Source organism: Emericellopsis cladophorae (assembly GCF_022114955.1).
Source record: "Emericellopsis cladophorae strain MUM 19.33 chromosome Unknown NODE_17_length_331089_cov_116_747350, whole genome shotgun sequence".
Lineage (NCBI taxonomy): Eukaryota > Fungi > Ascomycota > Sordariomycetes > Hypocreales > Bionectriaceae > Emericellopsis > Emericellopsis cladophorae.
In genome coordinates, this window is record NW_026250942.1 from 299,260 (window position 1) to 323,832 (window position 24,573).

Sequence of the window (24,573 nt, forward strand, 5' to 3'; positions counted from 1 at the left end):
AAGGTCTTCTTCCAAATTGACGTTGGCGTCTGCGTCGTCCCTGTAGGCCTGGCGCCTCCCGATTATAGTTGGTGCGCGTCGGAATTTGGTGAGATGAAAGTTTGAAGCCCCTGGCTTCCTGGAGACTCCGGCTGCAAGAATGTTCTGCAACATGCCGAGCCCTCCGATGCCGATCAGAAACCAGGTATGTTCTTTGAGCCCAGATATAGCGATTAGGAGGCAGATCCACAACATGGCAAGAACAAGGGATATCCAGCGGGTTTCTGTCCGAGGGACTGGTGTGCGCGTTGCGAGTCTTTCCAGGTCCCAAGAGCCTTGAGCACCGATGAATACCATGATATGGAGGTAACCGTTGCCGCGTGTGAGACAAGTCACCTTGTCGTGATCCAGCTTGCTCGGGGTGGCCCATTTCTCCTCAGCCCACTGTGGCATGGCACAGGTAATAGTGATGAGTGTGATTCCAGATAAAGTCACTAGCATAATCGCCCAGTCGCCGTATAAGACCCCAGGAACAACAACTATTACCAGTTGGATGAAAAGAGTGACCCATCCAAGCCACCACACTAGGTCACAGTGGGTAGTCGATATGGGGTCTTGGTGGAATATATCGATTCTGATAGACTCGGCTTGACCTCCATCGTCCCGTGAGCGCGGATCGACAACATGTTTAATCTCATGGTCACGGAGAAGCCGTCCTAGTACCCAGGAACGGTTTTCTCTGACAAATCCATTGGAACAATTGACAAGGATAGAAGGACAGTCGCTTGTCGGTATGAGACTCATACTGCCAACGGCAGCGAGGAGGTTTGAGAATCCGTAGGTTGCCCACCCGAACGAGAAGGAGACGGGTGCAATCGAAAGGTAAGTGTTAGTCCCAGGTAGGCGGATTTTATGACCCACGAGCTGAGTGATGGCCTTTTGCACAATGTCACCGCCGATGAGGAGAAGAATGCTAAGGATGTCGCCTGGGTTGGCCCATTGGCTTCGGAGGGTTTCCGCTGAAGAGCCCATAACGTCAGACACCCACCCAGCGGGGGGTCAGCAAGATGATGCGTAGTGGCTTTGAGGGTCCAAGCTGGAAGAGAGGGAAGTATTTGGATAAGACCGAAATGTTACATGTGATACCTTGATCCTCCTTTAAATCAGCATTGTGGAGACATTTGATTGTTGATGAGGCGGACTATTCGCCGCCTTGTAACTTCAACGCACACAGCCGTAAATCTCCCTGCAGGCGGATTTCTGCCTGGGAGAGCTGTATTGTAGAATTACTCTGCACTACTTTATTTGCAGCATAGCAGAAACCTACGTACCACCAACAAACGCCTGCATAAGCGAAGCCTGGGGTAGGTGAGTTAAAGCGGCCCTAGCCTCACTTGCTGGTCTGCCTCAAAGCTCGCCTCGCCCTCGAGATGACGGTCATTGGCTTCAAAATAACGTAGCACTCAAAATGCAAAGCAGGTCGTTGGACGAAGTGAGATAAAGGTCGGCGGCTTGGCATGGGGTGCAGCCCAGGCGAGCAGCCAACGGCCCTTCATTCGGCCATCATAATCCGCAATCACAGCAATCCCTGCACGCGCCTCGTGGCTGGGTTGCTGTTAGGCAGACTACTTGGTCGGAATGGGACGAAGTGAGAGAAGATCGGCGGTTAGGCACAGGTGCAGGCTGCAGCCAGGTGACCAGCCAACGGCAACCGTAAAGGCCCGTCATTCGCGCTGTCATGATTCACAACAATCAGCTGCATGCGCCTCGCGGCTGTGTCGTTAGGCAGACAACTTGGTCGGAATAAAGGGTTTTTCCCCTCCCCCATCCGAACACATAGGTAGTTCAGCGCTTAGTCTGCACGCTCAGTCGCAGATATTCGGCCATCTCCAAGTCGCTCCAAATCACAATTCCCACAGCCTACTTTGTGAAGCTGAGTGACTACTGTTCAACTTCGTTATCATTTTCCGAGGATGGAACCGGGTACTTCCAGACTGCTTCCTATGCGTGCAGACGGATATGGCTTGGACAAGGGTACTATTTGTCCCGATTCCAACTGACCATCGGTCCTGGAACATCCGAGTTAACTGTCTGAATAGCCGTGGACAAGCTGTTTACTTCCATCTTGAACCACCTTGCAGAGACAGACGTCTTTGGCAAGTCAGAGTCCCCCAGCATATTCATTGTTTACGCACATGACAATGCAAAAGAAGGCACCGCCAATTCTTGGTGTGTCGTCCGTCTTATCGAATGGCTGAAAGCCATCCGATCTCGAACCGTCTCCGACAAAGCACCACTACCTCTGTGGGCATCGCGGGTAGGAGGTTCCGAGTCCATCAAAAACATTCTCTCCAACCAATTTTGTTTACTACCCGGCAGAAGCAATTCCAATGACGCCGGTACCGTCCACCGCGTGGACAAAGTTGTGGTTTGTGGCTCTGAAGTTCTGAAACGATACTATCAGAACAGTTTCACTTCATCGTACATCGACGCTATCATAACGTCATATGTCGAGGGGCAGAAGAAGCTGATCGATTCCCATGCATTGGAACGCAGTATCAGAAGCATCGTAGAGGCCCAGTGTCAACATGATATCTTCCACCACGTCCTTACTGAGATTGCCTTTCTCAGTCTTCGAAATTCATACTCCAAGAATAACCATGGCATCATTCCCGTTACACTTGATCAAGACCTCATGGCGTGGCTACCGTTTCGCGACAATTGCGACTTGGTTCTTAAGCTCAAGTCACTGAAGAACACCGACTTGCATCAACTCTTTTTCAAGCTCCTGGGACAAATATACTTGGAGGAGCACGTATTGATTAGCAAATGCAAAGAATGCTACGACCAAGCCAAAAAGCGATTTCAGGATGAACCTGACTTGTCGGAAGCCAGGAGTCAACAAATCGTCGACCAAGAGATCAGCAAGGCACAAAAGGCCCTGAGTGGGATTGAAAATGCTGCTCTCCGCAGTCGAAGACGGGACATGGACCGGCTTGGCACCGATGAGCATGACCAAAGACAAAACCAACGACTTGGGGATGTTTCTGTCAAGCTCAAGTATCTATTTGATGAGAACAAGGCCAAGGTAGACAGTGACAAACTCCACAACTTCATCGAGTGGCTGTCAACTTGCCCATTCCGTGTGCATCACAACTCGGTGTCGAGTAGGCTGATGCCAGAGTCTGGTACATGGCTCTCGAACCACTCCGTGTATCAGAACTGGTTGCAATCGTCCTCATCATCCATCATGTTAGTTCGCGGCGTTAGGGGTTGCGGGAAATCATCCATGTTCTCAGTGATGGTGGACCAGCTTCTGTCCGAAAACCAGAGCAGTGGCCGTGAACCTGCTGTCGCCTACTACTACTGTGCTGATGAGTCATCCGAGTCAGATCGTGCTTCTCCCAGTGCTATACTTCGAAGCATACTCAGACAGTTGGCAGTTGACGAGAAAAGAAACACAGTCGAGCCAAAGATCTGGTCAGAATATGAGACGGTTGCTGATTCTACCAAAAGCCGAACCAACCTGGTCAGGCTGGGGAGTCGCGGCTGTGTCGAGCTCATCCTGGAGCTTACAATGAGAAGGAGAGCATATATCGCACTCGATGCGATTGACGAATTACGGCAGGAGGCTCGTTCTGAGCTTATTGAATCCCTCCATCGTATCGTCAACGAGTCCGACGGACTGGCCAAAGTGCTTGTCACCAGTCGCAACGATGCCCAGATCGAAGGCCTCTTACAATCTGCAACCACGATAGAGGTTTCTCCTGCGGAAAATCAATGCGACATTGAGAAGTTCGTTGCGTCGCAGCTGAGGACAATAGTGCGTGGTCGACGACTTCTGAACGGCAGCGCGTCAGAGACGCTGTTGGAAAAGATGCGCGTCTCGTTGATCAATGGGGCGCGAGAGATGTGAGTTGATATACCGTCAAGCAACTGACAATGCTGACTTGATGGCACGGCAGGTTCTTGTGGATTCAACTACAGATCGACTGTCTGTGTCGCAAGAAGACGGAGCACGATATCATCACTGCTCTCGACGCCGGCCTGGCGGAAAATTTGGACAAGATCTACGCCGAAACCTACAAATCATTCCTTGAATTGGACAGAACCGCAAAATCTGTGGTCAAAGGGGTCTTCTCCTGGATTCTTTATGCGAAAAGTCCTTTGACAATCAATGCTCTACGCTGCGCACTGGTGTTGGGCCCAGATCTCGCGAGCCAACCTGAAGCAGTAACGCTTCCTGATCTAGTCGATGTTTGCTACAACCTGGTGGTTCTAGACTCGACAATGAACACACTTCGCCTCTGCCACCCATCTGCTAGGGACTACATGCGCCAACAACACATGTTCTCAGAGGTCTCTGGAAACCAGCTTTTGGCCGCATCCTGCCTTGGAAAATGCTCCCAGGGCCTGGCTGATCCCCCAGAGTGGCTCTCAAGTCCCTACGCTATTGACAACTTCTCCCTGTATGCCGCCTTGTACTGGCCAGAGCACTTGAAAATGGCGGTATTGCCCGCCACGGCCACATGTCCGGCTGCTGAGGAAATGGCTCGATTTATCTTAGATGAAGATAATGGTGGTCTCAACGTGGCTTTCGAATGGTGGCTTGACTTCATCAACCAGGTCTTGGAAAAGCTTCCTCCGTACCATACCCTCAAAAAGACCCATGAATGTGTCGCTTCTCGTAACGGGCCAACACCGTTGTTCACTGCTTGTGCTTTCGGCTTGCGCAGTCTATTAGACTTGACACTATCCAATGTGGAAGATGTCAATCTGGAGCAACGGAGCGACACAGGCCATACGCCTCTTTACCTTGCGTGTACCTTTGGACATGGGTCCGTCACATCGAAACTTCTCGAGAACGGGGCCGATGGCAATGTCACTTGCGGAAGCTATGGCAATCCATTGCAAGCAGCTTGTTTCCGGGGACATATCGATGTTGTCAAGACTCTCCTGTATCATGGCATTTCAACACATACTTCGACTGCAGCGTTCAAGAACGCACTGCATGCGGCTTGTGAGGGATCTCGATCCGATATAGCAGTCTTTCTCATCAAGACAAGCTCAGTAATCAGGGACGGAGAAGACTACGAGGACGCCCTCCAGAAGACCGCCGAGGCGGGCTTTCGGGATGCTGTTGAGTACTTGATGAAGCCCGATGTAGCCAGAAAGTTTGGCCGAGACACCGGCAAGGAAGAACTTCGACAGGTACTTGTCCTTGGGGCGATCAAAAAAGGTCGAGTTGACATGCTGCAATATCTCCTACGATCCGACCTAGGAATGACCGACAACCTACCAAAAGACGCTATGGCAATCGCAGCTCTACGCGGACATGTGGAAATGCTTGTTCTTCTTCACCATCTTGGTATGGATATCGAGGCAGAAGGGGAGTTTGGGTCACCATTGCGAAGCGCAAGTCTTCAGGGAGACACTCGTGCTGTCCGCAAGCTCCTGGAAATGGGTGCCGACGCTACAGTAAGCAGTTCAAGAGGCGATCCTCTACAAGCAGCTTCTAGCAAGGGACACGTCCATACCATGCGGTTCCTCATCTCACACAAAGCAGATGTCAACCAGTATGGCAAACCTCGTGGGACTTGCATACAGGCGGCAGCTTACAATGGCCATGAGGAAGCTGTCAAGTTGCTCATTGAAGAGGGTGCTGATATATACCGCGAGAGTAACAAGTTCAAGGATGCACTTCACGCAGCAGTGCAAGGCGGTCACCTCGAGATTGCCTCGTTTCTACAAGAGAAATATCCACCTCCTCCTGGGCGAAGTTTGCCAGCAATCACACGCGGGGACCGCCGTGAGCGGGTTTGGTATTCTAAACAGGATAATCTAGACCAAATGCTTGAGAGTGACCGCAGATCAAGCAGTCCCCATCCAGAGGACACAGACGACGAGGCTGATGGCGAGAGCGTGGAGTCGAAGGGTCTAAGTCAAATGGAACTCACCGATGAGGAGCCAATCAAATACGGCTTGGTGTTTGCGGCAACCATTGGCAACATTGCAACGATCCGTCAAGAGCTACAGGCCTCCGCAGTGGCCGAGGACGACATAACACAAGCTCTTGTGGCTGCCGCAGAGAAAGGAAACCACCAGGCTACCAAAGTGCTTCTGGAAGACGGGTTGAGGCACGTTGCATACCCGCGGCAGCCTATAGAAAAGGGACTTGTTGCTGCTATAAAGCACAGGAAATTGGAGTCTTTACGAATGCTGAAAGACGCACTCAAAGACACTGTCTCTTTTTTAACGTGGGCCTCTGCTCTCAAGGAGGCAGCAAAGATCGGAGACCGAGTCATTTGGACACAGATTCTTGTTTGGGAGATACTTGAAATTCCTCCGTTTCAACCAGACAGTACCATCGACTTTCCCGGACAAGTTCAATATTGCACCGACGACGACGAGGACGAAGGTGAGAGCGTTCCATCAAGTCCCGTGCATGCTTGCAGGGATGCAATCGAGACTGCTTGCTGCTCTGGGCACCCCGAAATGGCGAATTTGGTTTGGAATTGGGTTTTCTCGAGAGGACCAGGATTTTAGGGGCACGCTTCGATGAATGGGGAGCATTGTCTGTCACAGCGGCACGATACGCTGATGTCACGATCTTGGAGGCCTGCCTTGCGCTCGTCGAAGAACTGTGCCCAGACAGGCCACGACTGTCACAAAACCACTTGCTTTTAGCAGCCGTGCGCGGCCGGAATATTCATACTCTCAACCGCCTTCTCGAGATGACCGAGCAAGGGACTTATGATAGAAGCGAGCTCATCCCATCGTTCATGGAAGCTTGCCGGGAGGGGTTCGATGCAGGAGTTTTGCAGCTGTTGAACCGGAACAAGGGCGTTCTTCAGGCCAACGAAATATCCCATGGGATGGCCGCGGCATCAGCCTCGGGTCACAAGAGAATAGTTCTCAAGCTGCTCCACAACTTGAAATGCGAGCGAAGAGGCACCGCTTTCATCAACTATGTAGTCCAGAACGCTCTGCTCAGTGCAGCTGGAGTCGGGGAGTCGGACGTCATTCAGCACATGCTCGATGATACGGATATTCGGGATCACAAAGACTTCGACGCCATCATTACCCGCGCTCTAGTAACGGCATGTGAGTTGGGACACAAAAAGGTGGTAAAAATGTGTCTCGACGAGGGTGCTGATGCTGAGATGACTGTTCTGAAGGCACCTACAGACGTGGTGCCGAGTCTTCGAGATGAGGACAGTCTGTTTGGCCACCGCCTCCCGCATCCTCCTCAGCATCTTTACTCGTACCCTAGGCGCCAGGCGCCATTCTTGCCCAGAAGTCGGCCTCCACTTCATGCTAGTTTCAATGACTTTGCAAGTGGAGATGATTCTGACGATTCCTCTGAGAGCGACACTCAAGAGACAGATGCATTACGGGCCAGCATCGAGGCCTTCGCTCGCATCCGTTATGGCGAAGCCTTGACTGGGTTTGACACCCAGTATCCCGAAGAGCGAGCCAAAGAGGAACGACAAATGGAAATTGTGAGTCTCATACTCGACCATGTGACGGATTTGAGCGATCGCAACGGCGAGCAGGCTACTCATCCGCTGCGAATAGCCGCCCAATGGGGCAATAGTCAGGTTGTTCAAGTTTTGCTCAAGCATGGCGCCGCGGATGGCTTCAGTCCGGAACAGCTCACAGCCTTGATTCTACTGGCAGCAGGTCGAAAAACCGGAATTTCCCATCTCATTGTCTTGGAACTGCTCAATTTTGATCGTGAAACATGTCTACCGACGACCAAAGATGGGTCTCTGGATCCCGCCGTGCTGGGGACAATCGGCAATGCTATTCGCTTGTTGCATGATCCTGCAAGGGCTCAAGGCTACCAAATACTATCCAAGAGAGGCCTATTTACTTCACAAAAGGCTGCTCGCGATTTGATGAAAGATGGCATGAGACAGTTGATCCAGATCATATTTCGCAAGTTGCCCCATCAGACGGCAGGCGGCGGTGTCTTTGGCGACCTCCTCCACGTGGCAGCGGTTGCTGGTGACTTGTCCACCGTCAGGCAGCTGATCAAGCACGGCGTTGACGTGAATCACGCCATGTTCTTCAGTCACTCGCCCCTTGGTGCTGCCGCCGAGTTTGGCCAAGTCCAGGTCATGAAAGCCCTCACAAGAGCGAAAGCCAGGGTCCACTCTGATGAACGGAGGCAGATGGGACAGATATACGGTGCTCAGGAACCAGCTATAAAGGCTATCCTAGGAGGCCACGTCTCCGCCCTGAAGCTGCTGCTCGACGAAGGCGCTGATCCTAATCTTTACGCTGGCGATGAATCACTCCTCCTTCTTGCTGCTCAGAGCAAGACTCCAGCAATGCTAAAATACCTTCTGCAGGCTGTAGCTGATCCAAAAGCAGATCCTCTTGCCTTGGTTACCGCCGCACATGATGGCGAGCTGGATATGGTCAGCTCTCTTCTTGACGCTGGCGCAGACGCAAATTCCCTGGCTATCCACGGAACAAGCTATCGAGAGCAGCACCTCAGCAGCCCCCTGTACATTGCCTGCGAGCAGGGTCGTACTGAGATCGTCCACGTACTTCTGGAACGCGGTGCTGATGCTAACCTCGAAGTTGGGGACCATGATGGTCTTTCTCTTGTTGTCGCCGCCCGTCAAGGTCATGTGGACATTGTCGAGGCCCTCCTCCAACACGGTTGCAATCCCACTGCCTGGAGCGAAGGCTTTGGGGCAATTTCTTCCATTGACCAGCGCAAATTCGGTTCAGCGCTACGTGAACGAGACTTCCAACTGAATGGCGGCTCCTCTCAGACCCGGGGTTATGTTGCGGTTCCCCGGGATGGTCCGGCCCCCGAATCTAAGTCTATCGATTCCGAATTAGAGGGTGAAGTCTGCCTCAACGCCATTGAAAGCGCCTGTGTAGGCCAAAAGGGAGTAACAGCTAGCTTGAAAATCCTCAAAGTCCTGCTCAAGTGGGTTGACGATCCAGACAAACGTGAAGAAGTCTGCTTGGAAGCAATGCGGCAGGTTTCTGACGCCCAGAATAAGCGCATGTTTGAAGCACTGTTGGAATACGTGCCTCTGGACTCTGTTGCGCTTGATCTTGCTAGCCGATGCGGCTCCGTGAAATCTGTGCAGACGATCTTGAGCCGAGGCATAAGCATCAATGCCGCTAGTCCAGGTGGCAAAGTGCCACTACAAGTGGCCGTCGACTACGGGCATTGGGATTTGACACAATTCCTGGTGACCAACGGAGCAAATTTGGAGACTCGACTAGACGAGGACTCGCCACTCAACCTTTATCGCCTAGTGGCTTCTATCATTGAATCCTACGCATTCTCCACCCTGGCGAAGCACAAGAGCATCACAAAATGTGAGGAGATGGTTCAACAGCTTTTGCAAGCTGTCCAAGACTCCGAGGTAGTGACCGCAGCAGATCAAGAGTTCTTGGACAGATCTCTCATTCTTGCTTGTCATGTTGGAAGTGTCGAGATAGCAACCGGTTTGCTCGAACATGGCGCAAGCCTTGACAGCCTGCCGAATCTTGCTGGTCATTCCCCTGACTACCCCAAGTCATCGTTGTTTGCCGTTATTGAGGGCAACCATCCGAGCATCTTACGACTACTGTTACAGCGGGCTGCCAATCCCAAACAAAGCAGAGGCATCGTTTACTCGTTGGACGCAGCACTGCAAGCCTGTCTGGGAAAGACAAGTCCGATTCTTCTGCAGACTTTCCTTGATTGTGCCGGTACGTGTACCATTTCCGAGCAGCATCTTGTGTCAGCCGCGCAGAAAGGGAAATGGGAACGAGGCCCTGGAGAGTCGGATTTACAAATCATTCTCGATCACCGCCCAAACCTCACACCATCGGAAGAAGTGCTTGTCACTCTGTTGAGCACTGACACCCCGGCGGGTCGGGATTCGCAACGGGCACTGCACTGCCTTTGCCGATTTGTGCTGGAGCGAAGTAACTACGGTGTTACAATACGCATGCTTCAAGCGGTGCTCAACCGAAATTTGTGGAAAGTACTCCATGACTACTATGAAGAACGTCAAGCAGCTGACAGCCTGACCCGTGGTGGGAGCATATCGAGCCGTGAGCCTGATAACGGTATAGAGCGGGAGTTTCAGGCGACTCTATCGCGAATAGGGGTATCACGGAGTCGACGACAAGCTCCTTTCACAATAGCAGACTGGAGAGCAGCGGGAATGAACCCCCTGTACCCTTACGGAAGCTAGCTTCTTACTAGGATTTGGAGAACCAGCTTTGCTAGAGATGCCGGAAGTCCTTCGACGCATGTCTCTCTCGTGACTGTGTCTTCGCATCAGTCTTTGAAAATGTTTCTTCTTGGCCTGGACCACGAGAGAAGTTCTGTCGCTGATGGAGCGGATGCAAGCCGAGAGTGTTTCGGGATACTATGAGGATAGTCAAGTAGAACTCAACCAGCCGCCGATCGAAAGCCCTCCAACAAGGCCCTGCATGATAACTTGTTAGATACACATAGCAATTGTTCCCTCGATTTTGGCGAGGGACCATCGCCTATCTGTATCGTACTCCAACGCATTTATCCCCTTGGTTTGAGCTACCAAACCCCGGGCAATCAGCGAACAGAGGGTGATGTTCCACGGCAAATGCTGTCAGCCAGGAGTACGGTTCGAGCACGCCTAATATACATCTATTGCGGTCTAATACACATGGCCTTTTTGGCTAACCTCCAGGCCGGGTCGCGACACATTGAAGCTAATCGTGCTCATCCTAGCGTCTTGTTCAGCCAGGCAAACTGGTACCTGTTCCACTCCTGCCCAGCTCCAACTTGGACGTGATATCCAGCTGTTCCATTGAAGAACTTGTAAGTTGCCTTATCGCCTAGTGCGTCTTTGACAACCTCCGGCTGGCCAGCAAAGAACCCCTCGAACTCGGAATCGACGACAAGGACGGTTACGTTTATCTTCTCCACAACGTCCTTGAGAGTGTACTGCTTGAGCGATTCGAGCCATAGGTACGGGGAATGCTGTTTGAAGCACCACAGTCCGTGTCCTAGACCCCAGCGCACGGCTGTAGGCACCTGTGGGCTATCCAAGAGCGGCAAGGCAGCCTCGTCAAATTCCTCTTGCTTGCCCGCAGCGAGAAGTTCCTTCAGGTCCGGGGTCAGCTGACCGGCGTATCCCTCGTATACATCCCACACGCCGCCATTGAGAATAAGAGCCTTGATTCGAGGCTCAAACGCAGCGGCACGAGCAGCTAGATACCCACCCATTGAAATGCCAACAAGGACCAGCCGGTCTTCATCGACGAAGCAGCCTTTGCGGTTCATCAACTCGTCGATCACTGGCGTGAGGACCTTCTCCCAATCAGGGATGAAACCAATGTCATCATTGCGGCGAACCGTGGGCTGCCCTGGCCCTTCGTAGGTCATGACATTCCAGCCACGGGCCAAGGCTGGTACGACGAACGAGTGATAGGAATCTTCTTGGCCGGCATCGTATCCGTTGCCGATAACCAAGGTCGGCCGTTTGACCCCGTCGGCTGCGGCTGTATACCAGATTGCTTCAATGGTGAAGTTGTCGGTCGTGATCTGGATACGTTCGCCAGGAACGGGCAGTGCAGCAAGCGCCTTGTCGAACGCAGCGCGTTGCTCGAGCCAGAAGCTATTGATACGCGGGTCCGTCCAGTTCGCATGGTTGTAGAAGTCGGCTTGACGGTAGTAGCTCGATGCGGCGAACCAGGCTTCCCGGACATTCAATGGATCGTACGCATTGTCCGCATCCTCGGCTTGCTTCTGGGTGTATTCGGCCAATGCGTGGAAGGTCTCAAGCCAGCTGGTGGAGTTCCCGGCCTTGATGTCTTTCGCTGCGGCCAAGACGTCGTTGACGTCGCCAGCCCCGAATATGGCGTTTCCGAGGGTGAAGAGCAGCTCGAAATGGAAGCTTTCATCCTCGCTCAAGAGGATGATGGGATCCCCCGGCTCCTTTGACGAAGTTGATGGCCCAGAGTCGCGGGAGAGGATGGAGCTTGAGGCTCCCGTTGCCCCCAGCAGAACAGCGCTGAACAGGGAAGTTAATTTCATCTTGAAAGGCACTCAGAAGTAAGTGTATAGTAGAGAAGATTGGGTAGAGTTGCTGATGACGGTATTAATCACTTACAATGTTCTCGGCGATCCAATGCCTTTTATCTTCATTTGCTTATTCTCGCAACTTGTTCCAGCGAGAGCAGCCCACAACCAACCTACACTAACAATATTCACCAGCCGTGCATCGAGCCTTTTTGCGATTGGTGTTTTCCTGGTTGTGCACTCCCAGGAACCATGAAGCTCTCGTGAATAATACCGTGACGACTAGGACGGATAAGGCAACTTTTTTGCGATTGGTCGCCTTGTAATGCGCTGCCCCTCTCTAGTTTCAGCCACCCCACGACTTTCGCAACTCCACCCGCGAACACTGCCATAGTAGCATAGCCCAGCCCATAAGACCTTAAGTCTTACTTACTAGCAACACAAGTCTGGCAGATGAGAAGGCCTGGACCATGAATTCATCACTGAATTCCGCAACGAGTCGCTGTTATACGTCCCCACCTGTCCGAAGGCTATCAAACGCGGCTAGATCTATGTCACGCGTAGCTATTGTGGTCAGAGAGTGATGATGTAAATCTGCCTTATTATTGTGTACAGAGGGAACTGCGTGCGTGCGCGTTCCTACTAAACCGCGCTCAGTCCCTGTCAAGCAACTGTCCAATGCTCCACTCGTCTTCAACTCAACAATCTATGATTCGTTCGCAACGCTATCTAATTTCCGCACGACGGGATCTATAACTCAGTCCCTGGATGCGGCGAATCGCAAACAGAACCGGCCGCGTGGCAACCCTCAACCAGAAGTAACACCGGTCCTCGTGATCATTGCGCAGCAGACATGGTCAATCATGGCCCCTCAAAGGGCTGTTCGACATGTCGCAAACGACGCGTCAGATGCGACGAGGACAGGCCAAGCTGTCGTGAATGCCTCCGGCTGCGACGGGTGTGTGGAGGTTACGAATCAGAGAACAAGACAGGCGGGATTCGGTTCAAGAACCAGGGCACTGGTGCAAGGCTCCTTTCGCCCACATCACGGTCCAGGAGCCCTCGCATGTCGACAGCACCAGAATGGACAAGGCAGGCTGTCATACCAGCAACGATTACCCCCAGCGACGAATCATCCGCTGTCTGTTTCTTCCTCACCTCGATTGCGGGCTTGGGACGCAGCTTTCACTCGACCCAGGGCTTCCTGGAGCCTCTTTTCCCTGTCGTGGCCAAGGAGCATCCGGATTCTGTCCTCTCCACCGTCCTGACCGCCGTGTCGACGAAGCTCTGGAGTTTGTGGAAAACCCCAGCAAACAGCTATCGAACGCCTCATCCTCCGTTTACCAGGGCGTTGAGTCGCATGCAAACAGCTCTCAATGATCCCCTCGAGCGCTCAAAGGACAGTACCGTCCTCGGCGCTATCTTGATGCATTTCTACGAGAGCCTCGCTGCTCGATCGACGCACCAGCGTACCATGCGCGCCCACCAGGATGGGGCTCGTGCATTGCTCGAACATGGCGCCGGGAGCGTCCCGGACTCGGATTGCCGAGCATACTTGAGGAGCTACCTGCGGCACTGTGATGTGTCGACATATATGGAAGTGCAACCGGACGACACCTCGGGCCTGGATGTATGGTTCGATGCGGGGTGGGACGATTCTATGCCAGCTAACCCGAGTACAGTCTTGGACATGATCGGGCTCTCGATTGCCGATTTGCAAAAGAGACTATCCATCCTCATATGCGGGCTGGCCAAGAATAACCTGGATGGTCTGGCCCTCGCGACTTGGTGGCAGGACGCTTCGTCCGTTGACGCACAACTCTTGGATTGGGTTCAGTTGGTGCCGGCCTCATGGCAGATATATACAAAACCCGAAGAAGACACCTTTGCTTACTTCGGGTTCTGCGATATATACCCGACCGTCCAGATTGCCACGATCTGGAATGTATGGCGCGTTTGCCGGCTCATGGTCCTGCGGATGGAGCTCTGTCTGCTTGCGAAAGCGCCCCCCGAGGCGCTGCAGCGAACCATCTTGACTGCTACCAAGGAGTACAGTTTCCCAGATCCCGATCGCGGCAGGGAGTTGGTGGACTCCATCTGCCGGTCTATGCCGTTTTACCTGGGCAACCGCCAAAATCACGGAGGCATGCGCGACTTGGCGGACCCAGCGATCAGAATCCCCAACTACCACGACCAGGACTTGGACGAAGCCGTGCGTACGCAGTATCTCCGAGGGGATCAGGCGATGAGTCTCCTCGATTACAAGCGACATATACTGGTTCAAGGCCCTTCGCACGCACTGCTTCACTTGAATAGCCTGATCAAAGTGCTGTCAAAGGAGGGCGGAGAGCTCATCTGTCGTGGGCTGCGTGGGGATCAAGTCGTCTGGATACGGGAACAGTTTCACAGGGTCTGTGAACTTACTGACCCGGTCAGTCGGTTTAATTGGTAGTGAATCATGTGCATACATTACAATGAGTCAAAGCAAACCGCGATATGGATCTACCCGCGATATACCTGACCACGCCTTGCCGTCTTGGGCAAAATAATGAGTGTTGTAAAGCGCCACATCCGAGACCTGGTCAGGAAGCGAAACTGCTATACGCTGTGAATCTAAGCCTAATAGAGACGAGTGTGTAAAAGGGGAAGGCGGATACGAGCAGCACTGTACAACAGTCGTAGCATGGGTGACACATCAACCCTCTGCTTGGCTGATGGGAGAGCTACTCGAAAGCACGCTGATAATGCAGAAGTGGAAAGGACCACGAGCCCCTAGATATACCGGCCAGAAGGCCACAATCCATCGTTTCCCACTCACGTCACAGGCAGTATAGGACTATCTTCCGTCGGTTCTTCGTGCGTGTGGACTCTGGTCCATTTCTTCCCAGCTGTCAGAGGAACCGGATGTTCTTGTTTGGAGCGTGCGATGTCCTCAGGGGGGATGTGCGGAGACATGTAGGGATATCGGAGACAGCACGAGGCTCTTCCACCACCTGCTTTGGACCTTGGTCCACTGCCCACAAACAACTCTCGAATGGACTAGAGTTGTCGCAGAAGAGGCTACAGTTGCGACCGAAATGGGCGGCCACCTGGTATGACTTGCACGCTCACTCATGCTGCGGTTGCTTCTGGAAACTGTAGGGCCACTGAGGTCAAAATTCCAGTGTGTATCCTGTGCCAATCTGCAACGTCAGCCTGTGACAGCACCAGCTGACAGCCAACCAACAACCCAGAATCACGTCTAAGCGAGCCCATATCGTTGATAACTACAGTCAACATTATGTTTCCCTCCATCAGAGTTTCCGACTCCGTTATCGACATTTCTTATCACCTTCTCCGATAGAAGATCACCTTTGCGAAAGTCGATTCATAGCGCGTCGGGTCTCATTGCAAAAAGGGTGGTTGTCCAAAAATTAAATCCGATGCGTGCATGGTTCGAACATACGCCTCCGAAGAGACTAGATATTGAAAGCAGATTCAAGTCTAGCGCCTTAGACCACTCGGCCAACGCATCATTATTAAGCCAGGCATAATTTAGAGTATATATAGCTCTTTGCATCCCAGCGTCGATTTTTTCACATCGTCACAGCGCGCCTTCAAGTTAGCGAGAGCACATACAAATCCTGGAAGACCGGAATACGTATTACCATGGCTGGTCGTAGACTAAAGCTGTTCCCGCAAGCTCTTCAAATTGCGAACAATTTGACGCAGAACCCCCACTACGATATCATCTTGAGCCCCACACGATAGTCGTCATGATCCATCCTTGTTTGCATCTTCACCATTCGAATCCAAGCCTCTCCTCCTCATTCGTTCTACGCAAGGCGAGAAAAGACGTCCCACTCCAGCCTACGATCAAAGAACATGGCCAAGACATTCATCATCACCGGCGCGAGCAAAGGCATCGGACTCGCCGTGACCAAACGCCTGCTCTCCCAATCACACAACGTGGTACTTGCCGCACGCTCAGCCGACTTGCTTGAGAAAATCAAGGCGCAGTCACCCAAGCAAGTCGAATATGTCGCTGGTGACATGACCGACGAGACTGTGTGTACATACTTGCCTGGCTTGCTCTGAACTTTATTAGGAACCAACTGAGCTAATACGCATAAAAGATCCCAGGGAAACTGGTCACTCTGGCCGTTGAGAAATTTGGCGGCGTGAACGGCGTGGTGATCAATCACGGTGTGCTAAACCCCAAGAAAATGGTGGACTCGTCACTGGAAGACCTCAAGCGCGTGTATAACGTCAATGTATTCAGCAACTTCACCATGGTAAGCTACTCTTCCCAAACTCTTCGGCTAATGTCACCTACGGTCACTGCTCACACCCACAGGCCAAGGCTGCACTCGCAGAGCTACGAAAGTCCAAGGGCTGCCTGATCTGGGTCTCGAGCGGCGCGTCCACCAAGGCCTACGAGGGTTGGGGCGCCTACGGGTCATCGAAGTCCTCGGTTAACGCACTCTCCGCGCACATTGCTGTAGAAGAGCCGGACATTACGTCCCTGGCACTGGCGCCGGGGCGCGTTGACACCGACATGCAGGCAGCACTACGATCCGAGGGTAAGGACACCATGGGCAAGGCCGTGTACGACGATTTCGTCGATGCATACAACACGGGCACCCTGCTCAAGCCCGAGCAGCCTGGGAATGTGATTGCGGCATTTGTGGCCAACCCGGACAACAACCTGAGTGGCAAGCTGGTAAAATGGAATGGCGAGGAGATGGGTGCCTTTCAGCAGTAGTAGACCTGTCTTTCCACACGAGTTAACAGCTGCTTAATCCAAGTGATGGAAATGGAAATGTGAAAGGGAGTGTTGCAAGTCAGTCGAAAGATGAAAAGCTCTTATTTATATCCACATGGGTGCGTTCGGTATTAGCATGGAATAAGTTGTATCATCATGCAAATGGTGGGTGATTCTGTAAGGAAAATGCGTGCAAGGTCTTCTTACCTATCAGTCATGCATCACATTGTTTGGAGATCAAACACTGAGATCAAACACCTCGTTCTGCAAAAGACCTGACCGCATTAGCAACGTCAAGACTTGGAGTTGCAAAAGTGTGCATGCACGATGTTGTCGCTCAGGCTATCGTTTTTCTCCGTCACGAGTGATCGGTATTTGATAGTACCGTATAGCAAGGCATCATGGCGGCAACGTGCAGGTACTCTGGCGGAAGAGTCGCTTACTTTTTCTGTACGGCATTAGCAAAGGCCACTCAAAGATGCAGCAAGACGAAAGTGTGTGCGCGTCGATCAGCAAACGTCTATTTGGCTAAGACAGTGTCAATCAGCACTAGAGGCTTGTCGGACCTCTTATGACTGGGGCGACAACAAAAATCATCATAGAAGCGAAGGGGGTAGCAAAAGAGACTTACCCAAGTCATTCAATCACGCGCGCATGTATTGTGGCACGCGGCGCATCGCATGTCGTGATGGTGCGGATGTAGCATTGCTGCTGGTTGGAAGGAAGGAAACTTGCGCGGAAAGAAACGAACGAACTTTTTCGAGCTTTTGGTGACTCGAAATTGTGGAGACACTGGGTGGCACTTGCGCCACGGTACTGAGCTAGCGCCACAGTGGCCGCTGGAAGGCTGCCTGATAGGTATAATATGGCGGCGCCGCCCCTCGTCATGGCGTCTACGGGTTTGGAGGTTCATTTCATGCACGCGACGCGACTCACTCATTCGACGAGCAAAAGAGAAGCAAACCGCACGAACAACGTTCAATTTATTCCATTGTATCAGTATCTGAAGATATTTTTGCCTATTTCTTGACGCATCATTTTCGAAAACTTGTCCCCGTCTTCGGGACATCTTGCAGACCACCTATATCTTGCGTGACAAGGGAGGCGACGCAGCTTCACACTAACACCATGTCAGATCACGAGTTTGCGGGTGAGTTATGGACGTTTTTGTCTTTGATCATTGGTACCTCCATCTGAACGGCTACGTGAGTAAGGATGCTTGCTCGAGACAATATGTCCATGATTGTCTGCAAGCGCAGCCAACATGAAATGTTGGCGTGTTGTTCCTCGAGCAAACAACAGCACCGATGAGCCTCACCTCATCGCAACTGATCTCATTCACTTAGAAGTCTTGCTATTGTCACCGAATCACGCATCATATACTCCCTCGAGTATTCCGGAGTATCCATCCATATTCTGCCGTCTGCACAATCGCAAGTATCACTCCGAAACGACACAGTCCCAGCTCATCTACCGTTGCGATGCGCATGAGCAATCAAGACAAGTTCTGGAAACGGATCGATTCGGGGTGTAGCTCATTTCCACATCTCACTTGCTTCATGCTCTCTGTTGTATCCAGTACGCTAACATACCTCCAGGTAACGACGACTTATCGTTGCCCAAAGCCACCGTCCAGAAAATTGTCACAGAGATCCTGCCCAGCAGCACCGGCCTTTCCTTTGCCAAGGAAGCTCGCGACGTCCTCATTGAATGTTGTGTCGAGTTCATCACCCTCATCTCATCGGAAGCCAACGAGATCTCGGAAAAGGAGGCAAAGAAAACCATTGCCTGCGACCATATCACAAAGGCCCTCGAGCAGCTGGGCTTCACAGACTACGTCAGTATCGTCATGGAGGCGGCGGCGGAACACAAGGAGGTGCAGAAAGGGCGGGAGAAGAAGCAGGACAAGTTTGCAAACAGTGGCATGAGTATGGAGGAGCTGGCACGGTTGCAGGAGGAGCAGTTCGCACAGGCAAGGGAGCGGCATGGATGAATGTAAAATGGCAATGAGTATAATGTGGCGTTTATGGGAAAGTGAGGTTTCTTATGAGGTTTCTTAAAAGGTTGGTCGAATATGTGTTGTCGTCCTTCATGGTCCTCGCATGGCGACACGGGCCGTCGATGAGTCCCCAGCGCGCGTGGCCAGTTTTCTGATTTGTCGCAGGGTCGTTTCTCGTCATGCCGTTTCCGACACAGTAACACTGTTTCTTCAGCACAATTCCTGGCTTAACGTGGCTCATCAGATAGTCACTATGACTCAAAAGTCCTTGTGCCCAGCTGATGCTAGAAGAGCCGTGTTGACCCGCGCTATCAACGAAAAAAAAAACCTACAGAATTTCCAGTACACACAAACGCACTTTGAAACCTACTTCGTCTTTCTCTTGCTCAAAGCATTGTTGGACGCTGCTTTCAATTGTTCTGTCGTGCCTGATCAGGCTGATCTAGGCTGGCGCTCTAAATCCCTATTAGGTATTTAATGGACCCATTCTTCATTTTCGACGATCGCTGCCGAAAATAGCGACCCTATCCCGCCGTAACCCTGCACAACGTCCAGCTCGCAACGCTTTCGTCATGCAGCAGGGCCTAAATTGTACAAGATAAAGAGGCCTAGGCTAGGCAGCTGCACGCGAATCTATACACACGACACAAGCCAACCTCCGCGACTTATCACTCTCTGCCCCAAACCTATGCGCCGGCTTTGCAACGCCCTTTGGAACCGTTCAAACGCAACCATAGGTCGCCGCCGCCGCGACAAGCACAAAGACAAAGGACCCCGCGTCCCTCGTCGCAAGATGGGCCAAGAAGAGAGCTCGATCTCCAACGGCCCGCCAGTGACGTTGCCCTCGAAAGACCTGGATGGGGTCGCCGAGTACATCAATTCGGGCCGCGCGAAGCGCATTGTCGTGCTGACGGGCGCTGGCATTTCCACCGCCGCAGGCAGTACGTGAGCCACCGAAGACTCGAGCTACGCGACGGTAGGCTGACAGTGATGACTAGTTCCCGATTTTAGGAGTCCTGGCACTGGTCTATACGACAACCTATCAAGGCTGGACTTGCCCTACGCAGAAGCGGTATTCGATATATCGTATTTCCGCGAACACCCTGAGCCCTTCTACATACTCGCTCGCGAACTCTACCCTGGCAAGTTCCACCCCACCGTGTCGCACGCCTTTATCGCACTCTTGGCTCAAAAGAACCTCCTGGATACACTGTTCACCCAAAACATCGACTGCTTAGAGAGAAGAGCGGGCGTGCCAGGGGACAAGGTTGTCGAGGCACATGGGAGCTTTGCAACGCAGCGGTGTATAGAATGCAAAAAGGAATTTGATGGCGACAAAATGGTGGAGCACGTGGAAAGGGGTGACGTCCCTCGCTGCGAGGACAAGGAGTGCAAGGGTCTAGTAAAACCGGACATTGTCTTCTTTGGGGAAATGCTGCCCAAGCATTTTGATCGGGAAACCTACCGGCTCGGCATGGCAGACCTGGTCCTGATCATCGGGACCAGCTTGTCGGTGTATCCCTTTGCCGCACTGCCAGGCATGGTACAAGAGGGCAAACCACGCGTGCTGTTCAACCTGCAGCGCGTGGGTGGGATCGGAGCGAAAAGCGACGATGTCCTGGCTTTGGGCGACTGCGATGCACAAGTGCGCAAGTTTGCGGACGCTCTTGGCTGGCGAGACGAGCTGGAGAAGCTGTGGAAGAGCGTCGTCGGTGAGAGAGAAGTTAAGCGACAGCTGGCGCAGAGGGAAGATCATGAAGAGGAGTTGGAGGACGAGGTGGCCAAGTTGACGGCTGATGTGGACAATGTTTTGCATCTAGACGGCGAGAAGAAGGAAGAGGATACAGAACAGAAGAAACATGAGGAGACCTTGCGTACAGAGGAGGAAGAGATAGCAGCAGCGTCTGAGGAGACACCTGAGACACCCACGCAGACCAAACCAGAATCCCCGTCCCAAACGCTAGATGGGGATGGTCTTCGAATGCGCTCGACAGGACAATATGGCAGAGACGCCGCGCGGGCGCACACGCCTACAGAGGCTGACTTGGTCAAAGACGACAGCAAAGGGAACGACGAGGAGCCAAAGGATAAACCAGCTTTATAACGCCTGCTTCCCATAGATATGAATAATGAACAGTCCAAATATCGCACACTGGGTCCTCCCGACGCTGAGCACCCGTTCATAGCCCGCTGTCAATCTGGTCCGGGATATTCTCTCCCGTCCAAGCTGCCCACTCACGACACGTCTCCGCCACAACCGCTGGGATCTTCATGCCTCGTACCTTGTCCTCGCCAGTAAGGAACTGCACGAAGAAGCCCGCACTCACGTGCCATGCAATGTGACAATGGAAAGGCCACACGCCCGGATTCTCGCCGGCGTCGAACTGCATGACAAGATGTCCATTGGGACGAACTTGGAAGACATCTCTCCGTTGCGGGTTCGAGGGCCTCACTATGGTTCCATCCCAAGGGCCGAGTCCCTCGTGAAGAATGTACATGTCGAAGCCGTGTAGGTGCATGGGGTGTCTAGGTCTGTCAGTCTCGTTGCGACGGCAAGCTTGAAAAGATATGCACTTACGAAACGGGGGTGTCGTTGATGACATTCACCCTGACGCTCCTGGCGTTTCTTGTGCGCCGGACATTCCACTCCTCGTCAAAGGTATAGTTCCCCAAGATGCTCAACAGCAAAGGTGGGCTATTATAGTTCCCTCGAAACGCTACTCCATCAAGGGACCACAACTTGATGCCGGATCCGTTGACAAAGAGCTTGACTTCCATTTCATATGTCAATTCAGCCTCAGGCAGGGCCAGCTCCTTGAAAGGAACGGTCGTTTCGAGATCATCGTTGGCACATGTGCCTGGGTCCTGGATGTCCCATGCCTCAGACTTGGGTTCGCTGTACGTATCGGCGTCGTCGTAGTAAATCACTGCTAAAGCATCGTGGTTCCTTGCCAGGCTGCATATCTTCGAGATGTTGCTCCTCATGTAGTATGCATCAAGCTCACCATTCGCTTCGACAATGACGTCGCTTCGTTGACCGATACCCAAGGTGACAACTTTGGTTTCGTAAGGCTGGACTGGTACAAAGTCATTGGCGATCACCGTCATACTGTGGCCATCGATCGAGAAACGCTGCAAAGCTTCTGCGCCGGCGTTGATCAATCGGAGCAGATACTTCTTCCCCTTCTCGAACCGGAATTGGGAGACACCGGCATCACTCACGCAAGGTGTGCTGTCTCCGTGCTTGACATTGGCGCAGTCAAAGTTCATTTTGCCGTTGATCAGGTTGTTGTCCACAAATACGGGTGTAGAGTTGACGGCCATCGTTTGCTCCACCAGCGTGAAATAGTCCTCATGATACCAATCAGTCAACATGACCGGACCCAGGTCAATGTCATAATCTGCACATTGCGGACCATGAATCACAATGGGTCCAATCAGGCCGCCAGCATATTGCGCCGAGTAATGAGAATGGTACCATGTAGTCCCGTACATGTTAGCCTGGAACACATATGTGAACTCTTTCCCGGGGGCAATCGGGCACTGGGTCACTGCAGGGGCGCCATCCTCCCAAGGGGTACCTTTTTGTAGAAAGCCGTGCCAATGGAGAGCAGTGCCCTCTTCTGGAGACGTGATATTATTTCGCACGGTGACCTGTATTGTATCGCCCCAGTTGGCCTCAATCAGGGGGCCTGGAAAGCCTCCATTGATCAGAAGAACGTCTTTGAGATACCCATCTGGGGCAATGTTATCCCGGGAAATCGTAAAGTCGTAGCATCTTATGACACCCGTATATGGTGCCTCGTGGTAGTAGTCGGTGCCAGAGGATAGGTGACTCCAAGGGTACCCATTTGGTAGAGGGTTATTCGACAAGAAGGCAGGCAAGGCTGCCGCGGCGAGAGTACCGAGAAGTGATTTCCTGTGCCATATCAGCATTTGCCAAACATGAACAGTCCACGTGAGGGCCTTACCCGTTTGTCTTGTTCTGGCCGATCCTACTCCGAACATGCCCAGCATGATAAGGCTGGTTGCCGTGGCCGGCTCTGGGGTTATGGCTTTGGAAATTTCCCATAATGATGTGTGATTGTAACTCTAAAAATTGACAGATGGAAAAGGTTCAACCTGGTGCTTGGTACGGGTTGGACACCAGTCGGCTTTATATCCTCTGAAGGACTAGACAGTCGCTCCGACTTTGATGGTTCTGTAAAGTACGCTGTGCTGTACGCTTGGCCCCATGACGATCTTGTATTGGCTGTCAGGGGCTGACAGACGCTAGCTGGGATGACATTGCACAAGAAACGATCGGTACCGTAGCCGTAAGCTCGTGTGATATATTTTGAGGCTTCGCCGGCCTATGTGTCATCGCCAAGCTCGCCAACCAGAGTCCCCTACTGTAAATACCACGGTGATCAGCCAAGACGTACATACCAGCTGAGTTTTCGGGGCCATTCATAGGCATTCTTTTCATCCGATGCTCTCCCATCCACCTGCAACCGGGCAATCGTCATGCTCGCGTGCTAAGCTCGGCAGATGCGACTCTCGGTGGCGTCTGCTGAAAGCTAACCTCCACACAACGCCTTGCCCCTGAATCCACGTCTTAGTCGCATCCTCAAGTGTCGAAAGTCCAAGTCGATCATTGAAGGTGAATGCCCGATGACTTCGGGTGCGGTGAGCGGGTGGTCTTCAGGCCAGCAGTAAACTGATGCATTGTCCGGCCATGCCAAGGCCCTGGAAAAGAAATGTTGTGAAACCGCGCAGCCCTCTGGAAAGGTCCCTTGCTTCGAAGCGACTCGACGCACATGCTTGCATACACGAGTCGAAAAGTGATTCCCTTGATGCAGTACAAGGTGGAACAAGATGGAAGGCTCCCCTCGTACCAGCACTGTTGCTGTGTTAGATTGCAATCTGGAGCAACTCTTCAGCTGGCCGGACCGGTGTCGTGTAGTCTCATGTGATCTTCTTTCCGTGTGAGATGTTCATACGGATTACCAAAGTCGGATGCAGACCGGCATAATCCCATCGTATTTTTCTTTGTGAGTATACCCTTCTTTGTTAGCAGTCGAAAGCCAGATGCGCGCATCTTCAGCTGTCTAGACGGCCCGAGAGTGGCGGTGCGGCGTGCGCGAAGTGGCTGCTCTATGAAGCATTTGGTGACACCCTCGAACCTTGACACCGGAAATGCACGAGACACTTTGAAAGACCTCGTCTCGGCAAGGACATGGCCTCGATGTCGTTGAATATTCTCGTCAGCAGGACCCCCGAGATTGTGCGCTTCCCCAACGAACAGATTCACAAGTGAAGCGATCCGCCGACGACAAGGGCACCTCATGATGGATATATAGAAACAAGTTGTCGTATTTTACATCGGACCTATTCATACGCAACAATACACTTCGATCAGCTCGTGTTCGCCTAGTCTCGCCTCCATGCTTGGTGTGATCGCCAAATTATCGGTCGTCGCTGCGCTTGCAAGTACATTTCGCGAATTTCGGGGTCGGCCACATCTGTGCGGATAACACTTCCTACACCCATAAAGAACCTGGCGGGTTGTCAGCGGACATTATCAACGAGTGATCAAAGGAAAGTCGTGTACCCAAAGGTCGCGCCGGAGCCGGCCATGTATTGGCCAAGAGTGCGCATCACGCCGTTCGTGCCAGCGCCGTAGCGGAAAATGTTGATGGTGCCGTACATGAAGCCGAGAATGCAGCCCACAGCTATCAAAGGTCAGTCGCGGTCTCGAGGAGGGAGATTGTTTGTCGTACTGCCGCCCATCATTGCGCCCATCTTGACTGTTTGCGATTAGCCTCGTGCTGCGTGGCC

General features: G+C 52.5%; 7 protein-coding genes across 7 annotated transcripts; 5 read left to right on the forward strand and 2 right to left on the reverse strand.

The window, feature by feature from the left end:
- Nucleotides 1-2,674: 2,674 nt before the first annotated feature.
- J7T54_005181 (uncharacterized protein) lies at nucleotides 2,675-9,453 on the forward strand (the record flags this gene model as incomplete). Its single annotated transcript, XM_051505926.1, has 12 exons — nucleotides 2,675-3,231; nucleotides 3,496-3,891; nucleotides 3,945-4,448; nucleotides 5,058-5,190; nucleotides 5,303-5,347; nucleotides 5,407-5,457; nucleotides 5,587-5,788; nucleotides 5,870-6,110; nucleotides 6,342-6,397; nucleotides 6,667-7,083; nucleotides 7,168-9,330; nucleotides 9,413-9,453. The coding sequence occupies 12 exons, from the start codon at nucleotides 2,675-2,677 to the stop codon at nucleotides 9,451-9,453; spliced, it is 4,806 nt and encodes a 1,601-aa protein (XP_051362826.1).
- A 1,255-nt stretch (nucleotides 9,454-10,708) lies between these two features.
- J7T54_005182 (alpha/beta-hydrolase) lies at nucleotides 10,709-12,025 on the reverse strand (the record flags this gene model as incomplete). The annotated part of the gene is made up of 1 exon (XM_051505927.1): nucleotides 10,709-12,025. One exon carries the CDS (start codon nucleotides 12,023-12,025, stop codon nucleotides 10,709-10,711), a length of 1,317 nt encoding a protein of 438 aa, XP_051362827.1.
- A 1,051-nt stretch (nucleotides 12,026-13,076) lies between these two features.
- On the forward strand, nucleotides 13,077-14,462 carry J7T54_005183 (uncharacterized protein; the record flags this gene model as incomplete). The annotated part of the gene is made up of 1 exon (XM_051505928.1): nucleotides 13,077-14,462. The coding sequence occupies one exon, from the start codon at nucleotides 13,077-13,079 to the stop codon at nucleotides 14,460-14,462; it is 1,386 nt and encodes a 461-aa protein (XP_051362828.1).
- Nucleotides 14,463-15,874: 1,412 nt separating this feature from the next.
- Nucleotides 15,875-16,754, forward strand: J7T54_005184 (putative oxidoreductase C30D10.05c-like protein; the record flags this gene model as incomplete). Its single annotated transcript, XM_051505929.1, has 3 exons — nucleotides 15,875-16,057; nucleotides 16,126-16,284; nucleotides 16,347-16,754. 3 exons carry the CDS (start codon nucleotides 15,875-15,877, stop codon nucleotides 16,752-16,754), a joined length of 750 nt encoding a protein of 249 aa, XP_051362829.1.
- Nucleotides 16,755-17,882: 1,128 nt separating this feature from the next.
- J7T54_005185 (uncharacterized protein) lies at nucleotides 17,883-18,747 on the forward strand (the record flags this gene model as incomplete). The annotated part of the gene is made up of 2 exons (XM_051505930.1): nucleotides 17,883-17,904; nucleotides 18,353-18,747. 2 exons carry the CDS (start codon nucleotides 17,883-17,885, stop codon nucleotides 18,745-18,747), a joined length of 417 nt encoding a protein of 138 aa, XP_051362830.1.
- Nucleotides 18,748-19,546: 799 nt separating this feature from the next.
- On the forward strand, nucleotides 19,547-20,857 carry J7T54_005186 (uncharacterized protein; the record flags this gene model as incomplete). Its single annotated transcript, XM_051505931.1, has 2 exons — nucleotides 19,547-19,694; nucleotides 19,752-20,857. The coding sequence occupies 2 exons, from the start codon at nucleotides 19,547-19,549 to the stop codon at nucleotides 20,855-20,857; spliced, it is 1,254 nt and encodes a 417-aa protein (XP_051362831.1).
- A 76-nt stretch (nucleotides 20,858-20,933) lies between these two features.
- On the reverse strand, nucleotides 20,934-22,825 carry J7T54_005187 (Laccase-like protein; the record flags this gene model as incomplete). The annotated part of the gene is made up of 3 exons (XM_051505932.1): nucleotides 20,934-21,279; nucleotides 21,332-22,672; nucleotides 22,725-22,825. The coding sequence occupies 3 exons, from the start codon at nucleotides 22,823-22,825 to the stop codon at nucleotides 20,934-20,936; spliced, it is 1,788 nt and encodes a 595-aa protein (XP_051362832.1).
- Nucleotides 22,826-24,573: the final 1,748 nt, after the last annotated feature.